Here is a 21,725-nt window from a genome sequence, read left to right as displayed (position 1 = left end):
CTCATATGCTTCTCCTGTTTCTCTGCATCACAGTTAGGTAGTTAACTCTACCTATACTGTTTATTAAGAACACATATGACCCACCTTCACAAAAAAGAGCCTGTTTGCATCCAAATCATAACTTTTTCATGTGTGTTGAGTTCTTAACTTACACTGTTTAATACAGAAAATAAATCTATTGATGATAATCATAAAATTGTAAAATGATGTCTTTATTACACACAATATCAATAAATCAACAATATTTACATTAAATTGCTAATGATTTCCATCACATGCTGAGACATGAAATGTCTTAATTCTTAATGCAATTAATTAAAGCCATTTCAATAGGACATATAGTCAATAGCTACACTAGAATTATTATAGGATACATTTAGTGAAGATAAAGAAATACCTAACATGCCCCACACTTACTATAAACCATAACAATCTCCTAAAATCCTTCTTCAGGTTCTGAAGTATTGGGGAGGCTTACTCTTGGTCAGAGTGTGTCACTGTGACCCTCTCATCCATACAGTAGACAGCCAGTTAAAAATTAGATCATCAATATTAAGACCTGTATGTAATAAAAATAGGAACTGCATATTAAAATAATTTGTAAAAGTAATTGATTAAAAGGTAAAATTGACTCAATATTGTTTACAAGATGTTAAAGATGAAGACATATGAGACCAAAAGTGCAGTGATGGTGTCTGTCCAAAAGCAAAGTGAACCTGTTGACTGGAATGTGCAATAAACTGAGCTAATAAATTGTAATGGCTTAGTTTTCAGTCCTGTGGAAGTGTGAATGCATGGAGGCAAATCGACAAAAGAGAGGGATGTGTGGGAGAGGAAAACAACAGGATTCTTGATATATAAAGGAAGATAGAACAGTAAGCATGAAGGTGAAAGGGGCATTACACTGGTATCATACATGCAAATGAAATATGGACATGGGGTAAGACTGAATGATTTAGGATCCAAGTAATGGAAGTGATATGAGACATGGTTGTGATTTGGTATAGATGGCATGATAAACTAGAGTATATGGCAGGCAGGACATGTCAAACAAGAGTGAATGAATGAGGTGTGGGGTTGTGATGGCCTCACTCCGCACCCTGAGATGGTCTGACCACCAGGAAAGGTTGGGAGGGAACACTTGTCACCAATACCTATGGTGATTCATTGCTGTCTTGGACACCCTAGGATGCCCCTTCCTCTATGTTCTGTACCTGCACATGACCTAACCATAATATCTAAACTCATTCACTTCATTCAGTGTCTATTCGGCCTTATCACACTCTATTTGGTAGCTGGCTCTCACTTAACTAAATCACCATAATTTTGAAAGGTTCCATACAAGTTGCTGTTCACTGACACTGCAGATCCATCCAATATTCCTAATCTCTGTTCTCTTTAACAAGCTAACATTATCCTCCTTCATTTTCCAGGATTTACTAGAATACAGCACTATACTCACAAAGGCTGCACATAAGTACCTCTTTGCTACTATAAAATCAAGTTCTTTCTTTGTTCAAAACTTATGATTTACTTTCAGGTTTTGTGTACTAACAGCAGTGTTGAACTCTTCTCCAAATTCTACAGGAATAATCAATTTCCTGCAATCAGAACAGTATTAACTAAAACAGAACCTTTCCATTTCTCTTATAATCCACTCATCATGAAAAAAAAAAAAAATGATTATCTAGTCATGATAAACTCTTAGCAACCATCAACCCGTCCTCACCACAAGATGGCACTTAAAACTTTACCAATATATCTGGCAAAAGAGTAAACAAAGTTAGAATTGTGAGGAGGCATAACAAGACAGGGAGAAGATGTCAACCTCAGAGGGCCACTACTTGATGAGACTCTCCAAGTAATCCTTCACATTGTCAAAGCCACGCGCCCGGGCAATGTTGATGAGGATCCCCGTGGCGCCCTTCCCACTCCTGTTCCGGCAGATGGAGCAGTTACAAAGACCTCGGCAGGGAGGACACATCCATCGCTGTTGAGGCAGAGGGGCATCAGACAGGGGAGAGGAGGCTTACAGGCACAGAGGGAGAGGAAAGTAAGGACATATCAGGAAAAAAAATATGCTTATAAGTACGCTAAACTAGATGAAAGTCTTTTATAGGAAAATGAGAAGAGCAGAGTTAAGTTGAAGGGAAAAAAGCTTAGAGGGGAGGAAACAAGATCCATCAAACAAATATTGAACTATTGTGTATGAGAAAACAGAAACATATGCATGCAACACATACACACACTTGCATGCTGTCTAAATAATACAAGGAAATATAGCTTTCCCTACAGAGACCTACAAAGAACTGAAGGATGAACAAATAGAAGCAAAACTATTCATGAAAGAAAAAACTGAATAAATAAAAACATGGTGAGAGCCACATTAGCCTAATTCAGATCCTGTATACTATAATTGAAGTCATTCCAAAACAAGGTCTCTTAGGGTGTCCCCCTTTTTTGTGGGTCTGCCAAATCACATCCAGCTTTTCCTAAATTAAGTCTCTATGAGCACCAAACTCTCCAGGAGGCAGTCATGAGTCCAGAATGTGATCAAAACCAAGGTGAGTCACACACTGTACACCCAACAAACTCAACAGTCATCCCCCACACAGCCTTCCCGGCAGCAGTGCAGCCAACACACTCACTGGGTCAAGCAGCGCCTCCTTCACCTCCTCCCCATACCGGTTCTTGAGGCAGGGGCCGCAGAACATCCCCCGCACGCCTGAACAGTCTCCAGACCGACACACTGTCTTGGTGTCTATCGTCTTCTGCCTGCAAGTGTGAGGAAGAGTGGTTTCAGCATTGTCACGTTTTTCTGTCCACTGACTGGAAACAACATTTTCATCCCTTCAACCTGCTCTCTGGTACAGGTTAGAATTTTTTCTTATCTAGAGATTTAAATAATAACAACTTTACTTTACAACTTTACACAGACCCTTCTTCTTCTTTTTTTTTATATATAGGAGGGACACCAGCAAAAAAAAAAAAAAAAAAAACACTGAGATGCCAGTCCCCGAATAGGATCCGAAGCAGTAGTAAAAAATTGAAGGATAAGTGTCCTGAAACCTCCCTCATAAGAAGGTGGAAATACAGAAGCTGGCAGACAGTTCCACAGTTTACCAGAGAAAGGGATGAATGAAGCTGGTGTAGGAGTCGCCATGATAATTTTGAATTTTGAGTGAAGGGTGTGTGTGTAATTAGGTGCTTGTAGTTTTGTGTGGAGGAAGAGAGTTGTCTTTACCTGCACTGGTGACAGGTGGTTCCTATGTAGGCATTGTACACCTTCCTTCCACTTCGCTCCGCCACATTCCTCAGGGCTTGTGGAGTGATGTCCTTGGGCATCACTATATTTACATTTGGGTCAAAGCTGAGGTTTCCTTTCCGGCGTCCCCCCCTTTCTGTGCCCTCGCTGCCCCGGGACCAGCCACTCCTGCTCTGCTGCCTCACACTACAGCTGTGCAGTGACTCATACTGATCTGCTGGTCTCATCTTGGTCACGTCCATGTCCTGTCAAGTGAACACAACAGGTGAGCCACTGCGCTCTTCACTGGCTTGCAACACCATTCTTGCTGCTTTGTGACTCAATATTCAACAAAGTATCCTATTCATATTACTGAATTAAGAAATAATGAAGTGCTAATATCCTGTTCCCTATGAACATCATATTGGGAACTCAGTAATTTTTCGTGCCTAAAGTAAATAGAGTATCATGATTTGATTTATGATCCGAAGGCTATTTTGATAATCTATTTATCTACCTATCTGTATCTTACACTGTTCCTAATAACTTCAAGAGGATAGCTATGATAGGGCTCCACAGGGCAGTGCTGACCAGTTCACAAGATGACAGCTTGGGGACATACAGGGGCGACTGTGATAACAGTGGGATTTATATCAGTGTTTATATTAGCAACAATGTTTTATGGCTGATTGGTACAGTTGCCCTTAACACCACAAAGGAAATATCCTACATCCTGTGCCTTAGAGCTGATTAAACAGCAAACCACTCAGGCAAACAGCATCACAAGTAACACAGACCATGTGGTAGAGGCCACTGGGCTGCCATGCTTCTACAGAAGAGCAGGAAGGTAATACATAGCAATGATGAGACAAACAAAATCACATCTTCCTGTAAGGACAAACCTCCACAAAGCACTCTATCTCATCCTCTGATTCTTCCTCCTCTTTATCTGAGTCACTGTCTGAAGTCTGATGGCACAATGTGAAGTGAAACTTGACATACAGAGGCTGAGGTTCCTTCTCCTCCCCCTCAGCATCATCCTCGTCTATGGGAACCCAATAGGGGTTTGCATCATCGTCTTGAATGAGACGCTCCCACTCTGCCTGTGCACTGTTGGTGGCTTCCCGTCGTGCTCTGGGCAAGACAAGTCGTGTCAGGGCAAACAATCAATACATGAGGCATGGAAGTTTTGAAACACGTTGACACAGTTACTAAAGAAATTCTCCAATCCTGTCCCAAATGCAAAAATCTATTGTAACTGGTAGAGCCAGATTTATTTCTTTGGAGCTGTTATACCAAAATAGATATGAAGGGCATCCCCTAAGACATCAAAATGTTTTAGTTTTAGATAAGTCTGCTATTCTATTCAAGTTAGGCCCTAAACTAGTGTTTCACCTGCCTAGCATTTAATGTACTTCAGGAGGCTGGGTAAGTAATGAAAGTATCTGAATGGCTGGAGAGAGTGAATGGAACTCTGAGCTGTGCTGTAATGTGATGTGTCTTTGGTTTTTTAGGATCCTACTATTGCTTGAACTGAAATGCATCTACATCTATTTCTTTGATGGTCAGAGAGAGAGAGAGAGAGAGAGGGAGAGGGAGAGAGAGAGAGAGAGAGAGAGAGAGAGAGAGAGAGAGAGAGAGAGAGAGAGAGAGAGAGAGAGAGAGAGAGAGAGAGAGAGAGAGAGAGAGAGAGAGAGAGAGAGAGAGAGAGAGAGAGAGAGAGAGAGAGAGAGAGAGAGAGAGAGAGAGTGTGTGTGTGTGTGTGTGTGCACCTCACAGTCCCCCACCTACCTGGTCTTTGGGGGTGAGTGGTATGGCTGGAACCTGTTATTCCTGCTGCTGCGTCGCCTGGGGGCACAACCACTGAGGCGCCGCTGCTCCTTGTGGGGTTCCTTCACCTCCTTCATGATGGGCTTTGGGGGAGCCACTGCAGACTTGAACTCCTGGAAGTCTCTCATAAGAGCTGCCATCTGATGAACAGGTACAAAATTATCATCTCACTTCAATAATGTGTTATATTTTATTATTCTCTAACTATATACTGTGCTGTGTTGTTTTGTTTTGTTTTTACATTTAAGGTGGGTGTCTAACAGTGAAAGTCATCAACAAAATAGAAACAGAAATAATTAATGCCAATCAAAAAAAATTAATAGACAGATATACAGATGGGCAAATAAATAGACAATGACACAAGTAAAATTTTGACATACAGAAAGATTGACAAGCAAACAAAGAAACTGAGAGGAAGCATGTTCGTCCATATGATTTATGAAAAGGCAGTCACTGGTTTAACAAGGTACCAGTAATACAATGATATTCTTCTGTAGATGTATACATTTATATCCTATAAATTTATAAGATCACATTTATGCAAATCCTTAATTGGTGACCCCACACTGAGACTCAGCTTTGAGGACAACCACTAAATTATCTGCCAGGCAAGAAAATGTGGAAATATTCAGAGTGAGTTTGATTTAATATGTTAGAAACTCATGGAATGTTAAATGTTTACTATGGGAAGGACGTGCATTATTGAGACAACAATACGACTTGATACAAGGATACCTAGTGACAACCATTACCCAAGACATGCAAATACAGTTATGAGAAAGGAGAGTCAATTCGAGGAGTTAGAAGTTGAAAATTCATCAAAAGAGACTATCAATGCAGAAATATCAATTCTTCCAAAGCTGACCAGAATAAGAGATACTACTTTACACTAATGGAGTCCAGTAGAGGACATCCTTGAGGGGCCTGCAAAGCAACAGTACAAGTAATACATAAGAGATAAAACCTATACTGAGTCAAAGTGGAATTCATTCTCACCAGGTGCTGTCTCTTCTGGATGTTCTGTTCCCGGAGTATCTCATACTCCGAGAGGTCTTGAGGCTGTAGCATCATCATCTTGTACTGTGAGTCTGTCACCAACCAGGGAGAAACACTACCTTCCTGGGGAGAGACACAGTGGCATTACCTCCCTGGGGAGAAACACTGGCATTACTTTCCTAGGGAGACAATGATATTAGCTTATTGGGGAGAAACACTGGGTGAGAAACACAAAGGGATTACTTCCCAAGGGAGAAACATTGATATTAGCTTGTTGGGGAGAAATATTGTGGCATTACCTTCCTAGGAAGAAACACAATGGGATTATCTTCCTCAGGAGCAACACTATGGGATTATTTACCTGAGCAGAAACACTGTGGGATTACCTTGGGGAGAAATACTGTGGGATTACCTAATTGGGGAGAAACACTGTGGGATTACCTTCCTGAAGAGAATCACTGTGGGATTACCTTCCTGGGGAGAAACACAGTGGAATTATCTTGTTGGGGAGAAACACTGTGGGATTATCTTGCTGGGGAGAAACACTGACAGATTACCTTTACTTGTTTATTATTGGTTGCCTAATTTACTTGTCATCTGCTTATTACTGGAGGTGTCTAACTTACTTATTTACTTTTCTTTCTTTTACTGATGTCTAATTTGCGTGCATATTTACTGATTTATTACATCTGCTTACTACTGGTGATGTCTAACACAAATATATTCCTTCATCATTTGCTGATTCACTTCTTTATCTAGTTGTGTCTAATTTATTTACTAACTTACTGCTTTACTTCTGTATCTGCTTATTACCAGTGCTGTCTAATTCAGTCATCTGTCAATAACACGCAAGTAACAACCCTGACTATGACTGATCCCTTCCACTTGTTGCTCGGCAACTAAACTAACGATACTCAAGTCCGGGAGTTCTTTTATCCTTCCTCTTCGCCTCCTATTTACTTCCTTATCATTAACACGTACGTAACAAACCTGGCTATGACTTAGTGAAATCTTGCACTTGTTGCTCGGAAACTAGAGCCTAGTGTTACTCAAGGCGGGGAGTTGCTTCCTCTCCTTTCCTCAACCTATTACTACTTCCAAGGCAACTCTACCTACAATAATATCCAGTCAACAGCACTTTGCCTCTCTTTCCTCCTAATATAATGATGTGCGACTCCTGCTAGCACCACTACATTACCTTTTCAGAGAGTTTTGGCCACCACACGTCCCCAGCTGCTGGACTCTTTTCCCGCGCTTTTAGTGTTTGTAAACATGGGAACTTTAAAAATGGCGGGATTTAAAAGGACATCTCTTTTTCATGCACGTTCTCATAATTGTGTCCTTTACATGTAACACAGATATTCAGATGTTTTTATTGTTTAGAAAAATGTTGGAAAGTGATATGTTTAAAAAGATGGCATATGATTTGATTTATTACTTTAAAATGGCGGGATTTAAAAGGACCACTTTTCCCTGCACACGTTTATAAAATGTGTTCTTTACATGTAGCACAGATGTTGAGGTGTCTTTATTAATTAGAAAAAAAAGAAAGTTGATAGGTTTAAAAATGTATGTATGACTATTATCTAATAATTTTTAAAGAGGGCGGTATTTAAAAGAACATCTATTTTCATGCAAGTTTTCATAATTATGTTCTTTACATTCAGTACAGATGCTCAAATGTTTATATTGAAAAAAAAAAAGTAAATTAGAAAGTTAGATACCTCCAGTTTATATATATATATATATATATATATATATATATATATATATATATATATATATATATATATATATATATATATATATATATATATATATATATATATATATATATATATATATATATATATATATATATATATATATATATATATATATATATATATATATATATATATATATATATATATATATATATATATATCAAAACTTTTTTTTAAGTTTCCTTCAAAAAATAAATCTAAATTTTTAAAAGCAAATAAATAATTATCAGTCTGGGGAGGTGTTTCAATTATTCACATGCCTGTTGGTGCTGTGACTCATTCATTGCTCGATGTTAGTTTCTTTTATATATTATTCTTAATTACATTGACTTGAAGTGCTCATTTTAGTTTTCCAATATGACGATAAAAATAATAAAATAAAAATAATAAATAAATAAATAAATGGATAATTAAATAATAGATAAATAAATAAAATAAATTAATTAAAAAATTCATGAGATGTTAAAGAAGGCATTTTACAGCTGCTGGTGAGCACGATCCATCCAGCAGCTGTCTCATTTTTTACTGTTCCTGTATTTCTTTTCTTCAGTGTACCCTTTATCAAAGAGATATTGTTGTGACCGAGAGTGAAAACCCAAAGAATTATCTTGATTTTTCCTAGTCAAAGATTTCACCCCAGCTAAAGATTTATCCTGCACTCCAGAAGGGTGGAGGGGAGCAACACAACATAACAGTTCAAGTACGATGTGGCCCGCCCCAGGTGTGGAGTGGCAGGTGCCATAATTACATGTAATCCTTCAGCCTTGCCAGGGCCAGTGGGTGTGGGGAGACCTGAGCTCTGTTTCCTCATGCTTGGAGGGAGGATAGGAAGGCCAAGGAACAAAACTCAATTTTCTAGTTAAAATTAGCATACAGCTTTTAATATTTATACATTATACAAATTATTTTAAATGCTTTCAACATTGTGAAACACAGCTATACAATGTCAATGTATATTACATAAGAATATCTGTACAATGCATCAAAATTAAATTATAATACTCCATAATTAACAAGTTCCAAATAAAAACTGCTGCATAGCTACCAGTGCTGAAGCCAAAAGCAAAACAAAATCTGAAATGCCTTAAAAATGGATATTCAGTACAGTTATTCATGAAAAACAAGATGTTGTGCTTTCATAATCTTTGAGGCACACAATGTAAAATGAGGCAAAGATGGTCTAAATCAATACGTGTGTGTGTCTATATATATATATATATATATATATATATATATATATATATATATATATATATATATATATATATATATATATATATATATATTATTGCTATCACTATGTTGAGGGACTCACCAGGAATGGTCATTGTTCTTTGCTCTCCTGGATGCCTCTTGACCACTTTCTTCCCCGTTATTTATATTTTTGTTTTGGTCTTAGCTGATCCATCACAGTAAGCCTTATTCCTGCAGGCTTTGCTGGTGTGTTGAGGAATAACGGCACTTAAGAGAGATGCCTCTATGAGATCCATCTTGTCCATCATGCATCCCTCAGCTCAAAGCCACAGTGACAGCTGGGTATGAATAAAAGGCAACACGAATGTACATATACAACTTTGTCATGGCCAAAACCTGGCAGCCAAAGAAGCAAAACCTGAACTCTTCCCCAAACATTCTTCTGATGAAAATGGTGGCTGAGACAAACTATGAACTCTGTTCAGCTTCCCAACACCACCACCCACTGCAGCCAGCCAGCCAGCCACTCAGTGAGTCATGGCTTTTTCTCCACTGCAACAAAGACTCTGAGAAATAGAAGTCAACAGTTTAGTTTCCATCTCTAGGTTCTGGAAACTGAAGCTGATTAGTTCCTGTGCACTCAGCACTGTCCCTCTTTACCAATAATTCATCAGGTGGATGAAGTGGGTGTCATCTTGCTAAATCAGTTTCTGCCAAGCTGTGGTGAATCCTTGCCATCACCTCATGTCATACAATCTTACTCTTTTTTTTTTTTTTTCATGGCTGTCATCTAAATGGCCATTAGATAATACCTTTGCTTTCCTGTCACACATCAAGTCTTTCTGTGGGACACTGGTTATGAACTGATGACTACCAACTTAAGTTACTAGTTCCTGGTAAAAATGCACATATTATAGTTAGATACTGTCTTTTTCCTAAATAAACAGCATTGATGACAGGCAGTAAGTAACAAATGAATAACCTGGCTGACTATACTACACTTCAATGTGTTGAAAAAATGCAGCTTATCTCATCAGACTTGATGGAGCTGAAGAGTGTCTCATTCTCACCATCATCATTATGGGCACAGACAGACCAAGATTTTTTGGCAGAATAATTCTACTTTTTCCAGTCATAGCCTTTGTGGGATGTCTTGTTGGGTCTCATCCACACTCGGGTTGTTTCATCGTGCTGACACTATAACATGCTGTTTGGGATGTATTGGTGGCAGCTCTTCATTCACCCTTGTGGAGCAGTTGATAGATTGACACAGTTAATCTAGTGATGCTCTAAGTAGTATGATCTTGTAAAAATCAATTTACTAATGGAGGAACCAACTCTTGTCTACATGTTCCTCTTCAGTAGGAACTCCACAAGTTAAGCCATTCTGAAATATAACTTCATGTTTTCATCATATAGATGGTGTCTGGAACCCTAACATATGCCATCAAGGGAAAACTCTACGTATTACATATATCTATATATGTAAGTCATGGAGAATGCTATCATATCTTGTGGAGTAATCTACCACTGTCTTACATAAAAGATAAATAGTGTGTATCACAATTTGAGTCTTGGTGGATGGGTTGATGGGTCAGTGATTAGTGTGTCAACAACAGCAACAACAACAACAACAACCCTGAAATCAAGCCTCAGATCATCAAGAGTAAATTTAACAGAACTGCTTCCAAGTTCTTCAAGACTTCATTAAGCTGACAAAATTATACATAACCTGTCTCCCATAGCACCTACATGGCACAACCACAAACCATAACAGCTGGTGATCTTGCATCTACAATGCCAATCTTTATGACAGAGCAGAAAAGAAGATAATCAGTTTTTCATCTATATCTGACAGAAGTGGTCACACACTTTGCAGCATTTTTTATATCAATAGTCTTTAAAACTCTGTTAGTAGTAACAGTGACCAAGATTAAACAGTGAGACACTTGGGAGGGGCACACTCAACCACTCACACAGTGCCCCAATAATATGATTATGATCTCATTTGACTTGCCGAGGGTGACAAGTCAGGCAATCCTGTGTTATACTATGAAGAACATCTTGGTTGAAATATAATGACTGATACTGAAATCTGTTTTTGCCATCAGAAACATAATGTTTTGTGATGGTGCTTTGATCCACTTTCAGTCAGATTCAGTCTTCTAAGTCAATGACTTAAATCTGTTAAAAATCTCTTTGCAATATGTAAAAGAATAATCTCATGGGATGCACTTAGGTCAAAAGGAACCTGCCTCACATACAGAGCATAAAGAAGCAAAAGTGTGTAGCAGCATGTGTGTCTCTTGGGTGTGAGACAGTACATGAAGGTGGTTGTTTGTTGAGTGCCAGCTAAGGTTCTGGCTGTATTCCTGAGATTCTTGATAGCTCTGGAGAAACAGTGATCTTGACTGCCTTTCTTGGAGAAAGCCACACAAAATTACCACTGGAAAAAGCAGCTCCCACCATCTGGATTCTCACACATTACAATTATTCATTTCTCAGACAATGCTTATCCCTGAATGGCAAATGCAACCTCTGTGTTGAGTGTACAGGAACAAGTTCACACACACACACACACACACACACACACACACACACACACACAAGAGCAGCTGGTAAAGGCAAGTCCACATGGCTGAGGAATGGATGAATGATGGGAGTGTGAGGGTGTTCAGCATCATGTAGTGAAAGTGTGGCCAATGCTCTAGGAGGGGAGGGGCACCCAACACTGTCCAATAAGCTCACTGCACACAGAGCAAGCACACATCTGCTTGGCAAGAAGGCCACATCATGACTCATCCTCAAGTAACAAAGCAGTATAGGAAAATACATTTATGCTATAATCAAGTGGCTTTCCACAATTTTCATATTTAGAAAATACATGTGAAAGCCTCTCTGAACATGATGAAAAGAATGCACTGTATGCATACATGTGTGTGTGTGTGTGTGTGTGTGTGTGTGTGTGTGTGTGTGTGTGTGTGTGTGTGTGTGTGTGTGTGTGTGTGTGTGTGTGTGTGTGTGTGTGTGTGTGTGTGTATGTGTGTGTATGATGTGATGTGATGTGATGTGATGTGATGTGATGTGATGTGATCTGATGTGATGTGCGTGTGTGTGTGTATGTGTGTGTGTGTGTGTGTGTGTGTGTGTTACATGCTGTGGTGAACATGGCATAAAAAAATAATATCTTAATTATATATAAAGTTTCCTAACAAAAGCTAGTGTGCCTGTAACAAATGCAAACAAAGAAGCTTTGATCTGTTTTTCATTTGTCTGAGTTGGCACATGAGAGTTCAGGAAAATTCTATACAAGTTGAGGACTAGATAACAGGGGTGTCCAGGCAGGACTTCTCAGTACCATTTATCTTCCTTCTTCCCTCAACACACCTAGTTCCTTCCCAGCAAAACCCCACAATCAATGGCTCGATGCACAAGGTTTCCTCTTCACTGACTAATCAACAAATTTTGATTAAGTCTGAACAAACACAATGCAAGTCCTCTTTGTGGAAGCAGATCGGTTCACTGGATCGCTGCAGATATTGACATTCTGAATATCAGAAGTCGCCTGCAGGATCCAAATGTTTTGTCATGTACTCCAGCTCCTTTAGGGAGGGGAGGGAGGGAGGATGGGTTCCTTAAGCTCCTACAATAAATGCAACTTGGCCCAATGTTGAACTTTGCAAATCTTTGGAATGTTGCTTTTAAATTAGGTATCTACTATAACTTTTATCTCCTAATTGAGAGTAAAAGAAAGGGGAGAAAAGGATATTCTTAATATCATTCTTAAGAAGATTTCCGGAACAAGTGACTGTATAAAAATAAAAAAAAATTACATATAGTACAGTATACAGATTGACTGTGGAAATGAAGTATTCAGCAACAAAGCACTAAGACTCATCAACATTATGCAACACATACATGTTTCCTGTAATTGTAAGCAATAAATGCAACTTTAAATGCTGTAGAGAAAGAAACAGGTTGCCCAATACCACTACTACTACAACTACCACCAACTACCACTATCTCTACTGCCAGCGACCACTGGTGCCAGCACGCTGTCTGCAACACTAATGGTTTGTAGAGCAACCCACAAACACCAAATGACAAGGAATAAAAATACATGGGGGAAAACAATATGTTTGTTTGTTTTTATGATCACTTAACCGTGTGTGTGTGTGTGTGTGTGTGTGTGTGTGTGTGTGTGTGTGTGTGTGTGTGTGTGTGTGTGTGTGTGTGTGTGTGTGTGTGTGTGTGTGTGTGTGTGTGTTTGTAAGTATGTTTTTAAAATACAAGATGCACCCAGAAGGGTAGAATAAAGTAAAGCACCAATACATTGGGGCAGCTCCAACATAATATTTAAGGAGCACATTTTGGGCGCTCTTTGTGTTGAATGTGTGCGCATTGCCACACTGCTGCACTGCCTCCGTCACCTGCTGACATCCCCGCAAGGCCACTCCTTGCCCTCCCTCCTGCCTCAGACCACTCCCTCCATGAAGGCTGTATCCAAGTTTTGTATCAGGGTTCGGATGAAGGCCATTTCTTTGCGGGTGTTCTCGTAAATGATGCGAGGGTCATCACTGGTGCAGCGCAAGCAGTTGGGTGCCATTACCATGGCCAGGTTGCTGGCATCCATCTTGGTGGCTGCCACAATCTCTGGTTGGGCAAAGTATTGTAGGAACCTGAGAAAATTAAGAGAACCAGAGTAAACAAGCATACCCCTTCAAAACTCTCTCCAACAAACTATGTTAGCTTCCACAAATCTCTTTGATCCTGTTTTCCTTTAGTCAATGATATTGTCTCACACCTCAAATCATTCTTAAGCACCAGCAACTGCATCCTTTTCCTGGACTTACATTCACAGCCATATAACAGATGGCACTAAAAATTATCCCATTTTCACTTCAGACAGATATTTCTTTCTCCAAACTATACTCAGTACTGCTAAAACCTTAGTTCCTTCCATCCTATGGCTCATCTCTGCCTCAACGTCCACACCCAAATATCACAGCTTTTCCACTCATTTCTGTCTCTCATCACACAAAATTATGGCCTGTTTTTTTAAACGCGGTGTTAGTATTTACTAATACCAATGTAGCTATTTTTCTTTATTTTTTTAACACTTTTCCCACAGTGTGCTTCAGGGTAGGTCAACCAAATCCAAAAAATTTGTATTGGAAATGTTGGGGAGAACCACCCCTCCCCAACAGCAAGCCCCAATGATATTTACCAGTCCTATGCAATGGAAAGTTATGTTAGAGATATTAAAATGTACCAAAGTGTTCCTATGTGAAAGAAAAACTATACATCCTCCAAGTTAATAGATTTTGATGTTCAAAATGCCGTGTTCAGGTGTGTTTGGGAGGCTGTGTTTGTAGCCTGAGTTATGGTTTATTTATGGCCAGCATCCCCTGTCACCTGACAAGTCCCAATATTATTTTAATCTCTTATCAGATAGGGCTTCTCATTCTGAATAATTTGAACCCCATATATATCCACTGCAAATTATCTATAATGCTGACAGCAAATTTAAAATTTAGTTAGGTTAAGTTAGGTTTAGTTTGATCATGGGGGATTACTTTTGACTGATATTGCTTCTACAGCAAGGACAATCATCATTCATTAGTGTGAGGGTAAAGAAAATATCAGCAATATTATTATAATTCCTATTTATCAAGTATTATAAAACCTCCCACTTGTCTCTTGGACGGCGATTCCACTGGCCTCCACATAGGTCTGTGCACATTCGATTTTCAGGTTTCTTTTAATACTATACAAAAAGGAATAACTCGCGCATCTCCACACATATGTTCAGTGAGAAATGCTCACTATTAACTTTATTACAAGCCAAAATAGGTCTGTCCTCTGCCTCTGATTAAGCCACTCTTGTGATTGCTCCAAACATCACCATATAATCACAGATTTCTTCACTATCATATGTTGTATGATGATTCTGAAGGCAAGTATGGATAGATCAACTCTTTCTTAAACTATAGCCAGAAGGGAAATGAAACAGTTGCTAATAAATGAGAAATAACATAAAATTAGGCAACTTTTTCTCATCACTGAGGGAACCAGAGCTGCCAACCTATGTGGAAAGCTCAGTATTTACTAACCTGACATTGGACCTTCCATCCAGTGTTTAATGAATGTGACTGTGGGTTTAGTAAAACCAAATACAATCGTGGAGCTTGCTGCTTCATAATTACTAATACATTTAAAGAAGTGGGCCTATATCAGCATCTTGACCTGCCTCCATGCTGCATCTCATCACCATGTTATTTTCCACAATACTTACAACTTTCTTTTATCACATAACCCAAAGAAGTAATGCCTGATGAGTCTTTTCATAGGACAAGATGGGGGACTCACCTGATGAGATAGGAAAGCACAAGCCTGTTGATCTCTGGGAGGTTGTTGACGAGGGCCACTGCCTGCTGAGGGTCTTCATGGGCATTGATAGCAGCCTGGTACAGGGAGTCTGGGATAAGGGGCTCATACAGCTCCCTGTACCACAGTTTGAGCAACGCGGCACACACATGGGCTTCACCACAGTCACCAACCTCCCACTGGTCCACCACCTGCTTCAACTGGTGTACCTGCCAAAAGGAATGACACACCAATCACCTCTGGTAAATTTTGTGACAATGAGCACTTTCTTGAGGAGAGTTTAGACTTCTCTCAGTCATGACTTGAGGCATAAGGAAGTCTGAAATGAGTCATCCCAAGTTGTGCACACCACTTTGGTGTTCAGGAAGATTCTAGTGTCAAGATTATCTTCCCTTCCTGCTCACAATTTCTTGTAGTGAGCACAGACTGGAGACTAACAAATAAAGACAACTTACTAAGCCAATCTTGAATCTGAGCTGCTATGCCTCATTTACATCAAACAGTATTTCCAACCTCATTTAATGCATATAATAAACTTATCTGGCTATGCAATACAACACAGAGTATGTGTTAGTGTGTGTGTGTGTGTGTGTGTGTGTTGGAACTCACCTCCTCAAAGTCAGCAGGAACCCTGAATATGCCCTCTGTGTTGGTACCTTGCAGCCTCAGGACCTCCTCTGACAGTGTGGTTTGAACCCACGGCAGGCGACGGTGGGGGTACCTGTCAGCATGACACTCGTTTCAGTGTACATTTATGAGAGAAAGGAATACTACCTTAACATGAAGGCCAGGGATTGGATGGGCTCTGATATGCTCACAAGACTGACTGGAAGCTGAATGCCAGATATGTATCCTCTGAACTGACTTGATATAATTTATTTACAGCTTGTTAACCTGAACCCAAATGACTATTTCATGGCTGACTGTTCAAACACTGTGCCAAGATAAGAGGCAAATGCTTCACCTGTCCCTCTGGAGTGCCATGACCTCCTCAATCGTGCTGCCAAACATGGAGGCTCGGAAGATGTGGAGGCGGGCCAAGTCAATCTCCTCCAGTGTGGGCTTCTTCAGCCGCTGCCGCTTGCCATTGACTGTTGTCCGCTCCAGGCGCTTCATGCACACGCCGGCATAGTGAGCAACCTGCAAAGGCAACACACCCACACATCAGGCTCTTCACAACACTCCCCATCCTCCTCAACATCACTCAGATTGAAGTGTCAATGCCAACACCATAACTTTGGGACTGGCACTCTGACCGGCCACCCCCCCATTTTTTTTTCACTTTTTGTTGTCCTTGGAATAAATAAATAAATAAATAAAATAATAAATGTGCAAAATATGGACAAAAAACAGTGACCAACCTGGATGTGGATGGGCCACTTGGAGACATCGGGAAACATAGAGCAGAAGGCCGGGTCACAGTGACGAGAGATGTACCCAGCCAGATAAGGATTGAATTTGTCTGAAGGTGGGAAGAATGCCAAACAGATAGCCAGCAGCTCCCATCCTCTCCTCAGACTGTCCCTGTGGTGGGAAAGCTGTTGTCACACTCAGAACACTACAGCAGTAACAGCAAGGTCACTGTGCTCTCATCAGTGAAAATACTGGAGTTAATAAGAATGGCAACCTTTTATGCAAACAAATTAAATTTACAAATATTATTGGGATAATTTTTCTTACAAAGCAATTCACCTTTTTCAATGCAGCACAAAATTATGAGGTGATTAATAAAGCGACGAAAATACATCTTTAATTAAAAACTACTGAAGCATTTGGTTAACCATCAATGCTACTGGAAAAGACTAAATAAACAAGGAAAGGAGGAGGAGGAAGATGTTTTTGAGTATAAATAATTATCGTACCTCTTATGATTTTCAGTGGTTTGACGGCAGATTTGCACAAAGAGTTCATCTCTGAGGTCTTCTGTGTTGAAGCAGTTGCTCACCAGATCCAATCCCACTGAGTTGAGAGTCATGCCTGGCTTGGGTTTGCGGTCACTCATGTAGATCTGAACCAGCCGGAACAAGTCACACGCCTGGTTCTTGAGGGACTTGTCCAGGGTGGCCAACATAGGTTTCCTTATCAAGTCCTGAGGGGAGGTACAGGCACAGGTTACCTTAGCTGAGATGTTACCTTTATCCCAGGTGGCTTGGTGCACTGATCTGAGGTGACCAAACCCACAATGCTTGTTTGGTTCTGGAGTTATTGGTGCCACAGATTCAAGGAGTCTTACCATTAAAATTAATATTACTTTACTAACTCTTTTAAATTTGTAACAACAGAAAGTTTTGTTAATATGCTTAACCCTTAGCCTGCATCAAAATATGGATAGATACACACAATCAGTATGTAGTTCACAACTTTTTTCTGTCCATGACCCAAGTGAACACAGCACAAGAAGTGTTACCTACATTCATGGCATCACACTGTTCTATCAGTTTCACAAATTTCTCAACTTTTCTTCTAGAACATTTTTTGCTGTCATTAAAAAATTGCCATATTATCTCTGGAAGCAATTTGCTCCCTGGCATGGAACCAATGCACTAAATAAAAGTACAGTACACAAGCATACAGCACAGCAATAGTGTTACATAAACAGTCCTTGACATACCAAAAACTAGCAATAAAAAAAAACATACTTAATGTGTAAGTTAAGCAAGTTAAGTTACTGTTAAGTGAATTATGTTAGATGAATCAGAGGAAATAATCCAAAAAATTCTGTGAGTGAGTGTGACACAGCACTGCTTCCACCTGCTACAGTTCTTTTTAGCCTTGTCATCATTCCTGATCTTACAGGGAGTGTTTGTCAAATGTAAGAATACCAGGCCAAATGTGACCCTCATTGTCTCTGAGGATGGGTGCATGTTGGACAAAGTAGTCCACTACATAGCAGTGCATAGTGAATGCACTCCTCACATTTGAGACACTTCTTGAGTCACTTCTATACAATACTTGCTGCATTTGTTTTGTACTTATAAAATGAATAAATAAATAAATAAATAAGTAAATAGAAATAAATAAAAATTTTTTTCCATGCTATACATGAATCTTGCTGTTCCAAAGTGTGTTATATGCTGGGGTAGTGTGCACACAAACACTGAGGTTACAGCATTACTACCTTTGTCCATGAGATCATGTCCACAACAGGCACTTTCTTCCTCAGGAGGCCACGGGTGTGGATGTTGAGGTTCTCTTGTGCATACTTCTCCATGTTGTGCCCCTCACCACCACCGCCGCCACCACTGTACCGCTCAAAGTCTGATTCTGAGGGGGGCTTCTTCATGAGGGAGAGAGCCGTCAGTCCCTGAGGATGAGGGTGGGAAGCCTTGAGTGGAAGCAAAGATACAGAGCAAACTGGAAAAATTTGTACTACAAAAGAGCTGATCTTAGAAAAAGGTCACTAGGGACTTTTTCGTCACGGCCAGTCCTTTAAGTGTGTTTCTAAGTGAAAAAGAGGCCCTGGAGAGAAAGATTAGCTAACACATCTATTGTTACACCACAAAAGAACAAACAAATCTAATGTCATGGAGAAGGAGAGAAAAGAATGGTAAACAACAACAATAACTTTCACCACCATTAGTGAAAAGAAAAAGATGAATTAGTTTTGTTGTCTAGTAAAGCAACTATCTTGTATTATGATGATTTATTAATTTTACTTCCTCATAAAGGAGAAAAAAGCACATGAAAGAAAGAGCAAGTGAGTGAGTGAGTGAGTGAGTGAGTGAGTGAGTAAGCAAGCAAGTGACTGACCTGTGAGGGGCGATGGAGAGAGCCAGTCACAGGGTTGGTTGTAAGTGTTGGGTCAGTCATATTCGGGATGGAGATGGAGAGCGGACGGTTACCCAGCTGTCCTCCACCACTACCAGTACCACCACCACTTAGCTGAGGCAGAGAGACAATGTGTTGCAATACTTTTCAGCCATTAATTCCCCATTACATGCCCTACAGGAGCCGGGACAGTACTCAAGAGAGGGGGCATCAGAGACAAGGATTATGTAGTGCAATGATCATCTGTCTCACCATCTATCTATTCCTCTATACACTTAATTTCCCTTACATACACTCTGCAGGGTGATGGCCATGACAGAGAAGTCCCTAGCCATGTATTTGCACGTGCACACACACACACACAAACACACACACACACACACATATACTGTCAATTCCTCTTTACAACTGTTGCTTTACGAATATGTATAGTTTCACTTAACCATCTTAAATCACTGATGGCTTAGTTTTTATTCCCTCAGTTTCTCAGATTTTCCTAATTTGTATCTTTTCTGGATTTTACATACCCTAAAATAAATAGGAGACAAGTGTGCACTGATAGGCATCATGTGGGTCAGGGTGCTGCAATGGAGTTAGTTTGAGGTTTGCCAAGGGATACCTTTATCTATACCATGTTTGAAGAGCCCATGTTTGGATCAATCATGTAAACACACACACACACACACACACACACACACACACACACACACACACACACACACACACACACACACACACACACACACACACACAACTCTTTTCCCATAAACCACAACTAGGTAAATACAACTAGGTAAATACAAACACACACCCCTTCATAGAAATATAAGTGTCTGAATAAACTATGTCGAAGAAGAAGTAATACGCAGGGGCAAGGAGTGTATGTTAACTAAAGGAAAAATTGAACCAAGATACCAAGACATGACCACATAAATGAAGCTAAGGCCATATATATACTAAAACTGAGTAAACACACACACACACACACACACACACACACACACACACACACACACACACACACACACACACACATGCACATAGATGCCTCCCATCCCTCCCTCCCCTGCAGGCCTCACCTCGCCCTTCTCCAGGATGGGTGAGTACAGGGGCTGGTGGTTGCTTGTGTCCTGCTTCCTTCTGAGTGAGGCATGCTGGGTGTCTAGGGGGAGGCTGTTGGGGGGCATGGGGGTGTGGGAGGCTGCACTGGGGATGGTGCAAGGCAGAGATGTCCTGGGGGCCACCTGTGGCGAAGGTGCTGTGATGCCAGGCCCACTGTGGACTGCCGAAGGTGCCTGGCTCTCTTTGGTGCCATCTACTGTGTTTTCTTCATCTGTTAGGGAGGGAGGAGGTATCAACACTGATACATTACCTTTTCTGTTAGCAAGCCTGATGCTGTTTTTAGTTTCTCATTTGTGTACAGTATTTATTTGATACACATGTCTTCGTGGGTTCTGTGATTCACACACATATGTACACACCAACAAACACACATACACCCCATCAGTTCTATCACACAGTAAGACAAATGCATCAACTTGGACCAAACAAGAGCAGAGAATTAGTTCTTACCCAGCTTGGTCTTGTTCCGCCAGCTAAATGGCATGTAGAAGTCAGAATACATCTCATCATCAGCCAAGTAGTTGACATCTTCCAAGTATTCCTAAGGAGGAAGTGGCAGAATATCAGTACATATTACCTTCATATCCTAATTATGGTGACACATCATGCAAAGGATTGGTATATGGAGACCCACCTTCAAATGTCAGGAGTGAATCATGACAGGAAGAGCATCTCCACAACCACTAATAATTTTAAACATCCATCTCCAATATAAGGAATAAAGAACTGCAGTGATGTAATGCTCCAGCAAGTTATAATGATGCATATGGTTGTGTACCTGTGAGGAAGAGTCAGCGTTGGACATCCCCTCGTCATCGGCAAACTCATCGCTGTCATCGTGGCGACCACCAGAGTCATCACTGTGCAGGGAGTCACCGTCCTCAAACAGAGCATCACCAAACCGGTAACCTGAGTAATCAACACTCATTATGAAGGGACAGTTGTTCATACCAGGGTATCAATGACTTAATACCAATGTGCTTATGACTACCATTAACAAGACAAGTGCTTCTGCTGGAGTCATGGTGATCATTACAGCATGATTTGTGATACATTGTGCATGTTCGCTGTCCTGTCAGGGAGCCTATCCATTCTTGTACATGGAGGAGGAGGAGGAGGAGGAGGAGGAGGAGGAGGAGGAGGAGGAGGAGGAGGAGGAGGAGGAATACAAAGGAAAGCCAAACAGAAACAGACCTTTTGGTCCTTGCAAGGCTGTTTGGTAACTACTTCTAACTAGCTACAGGGAAGAGAGACAGGACAGCATAGCAGAAGGCTCCTCCCGAGGAGGAGGAGGAGGAGGAGGAGGAGGAGGAGGAGGAGGAGGAGGAGGAGGAGGAGGAGGAGGAGGAAGAGGAGGAGGAGGAGAAGAAAAAGAAGAAGGCATCCCTGAGGCACAAAGAGCCCCCAGCCTGACCTAC

General features: G+C 40.5%; 2 protein-coding genes across 23 annotated transcripts in view; both read right to left on the bottom strand.

Moving 5' to 3' along the window:
- Nucleotides 1-203: 203 nt before the first annotated feature.
- On the bottom strand, nt 204-8,647 carry LOC135093195 (cell division cycle-associated protein 7-like). Its single transcript, XM_063992169.1, has 8 exons — nt 8,585-8,647; nt 7,269-7,349; nt 6,071-6,193; nt 5,036-5,214; nt 4,147-4,378; nt 3,245-3,510; nt 2,649-2,775; nt 204-1,990 (listed from the first exon to the last, which is right to left on the bottom strand). The coding sequence occupies exons 1-8, from the start codon at nt 8,645-8,647 to the stop codon at nt 1,841-1,843; spliced, it is 1,221 nt and encodes a 406-aa protein (XP_063848239.1). The 3' UTR covers nt 204-1,840.
- A 3,316-nt stretch (nt 8,648-11,963) lies between these two features.
- Nucleotides 11,964-21,725, bottom strand: part of LOC135093264 (hornerin-like) — an 83,319-nt gene continuing 73,557 nt past the window's right edge. For 21 of the 22 annotated variants that reach the window (XM_063992355.1, XM_063992352.1, XM_063992353.1 and 18 more), the window contains 11 exons: nt 21,086-21,216; nt 20,758-20,848; nt 20,265-20,518; nt 19,168-19,299; nt 18,536-18,721; nt 17,280-17,506; nt 16,779-16,941; nt 16,382-16,557; nt 16,027-16,138; nt 15,400-15,626; nt 11,964-13,709 (listed from right to left, as the gene is read on the bottom strand). In XM_063992355.1, the coding sequence (XP_063848425.1) occupies nt 13,505-13,709; nt 15,400-15,626; nt 16,027-16,138; nt 16,382-16,557; nt 16,779-16,941; nt 17,280-17,506; nt 18,536-18,721; nt 19,168-19,299; nt 20,265-20,518; nt 20,758-20,848; nt 21,086-21,216 (1,904 nt within the window). In that variant the 3' untranslated portion in view covers nt 11,964-13,504. The remainder of the gene's footprint in view (nt 13,710-15,399; nt 15,627-16,026; nt 16,139-16,381; nt 16,558-16,778; nt 16,942-17,279; nt 17,507-18,535; nt 18,722-19,167; nt 19,300-20,264; nt 20,519-20,757; nt 20,849-21,085; nt 21,217-21,725) is intronic. The other variant, XM_063992348.1, reaches the window with a different exon arrangement.

Source organism: Scylla paramamosain, chromosome 42, assembly GCF_035594125.1.
Source record: "Scylla paramamosain isolate STU-SP2022 chromosome 42, ASM3559412v1, whole genome shotgun sequence".
NCBI lineage: Eukaryota > Metazoa > Arthropoda > Malacostraca > Decapoda > Portunidae > Scylla > Scylla paramamosain.
Note: the sequence above shows the minus strand (reverse complement) of the source record. Positions and strands in the feature narration are given on the sequence as shown.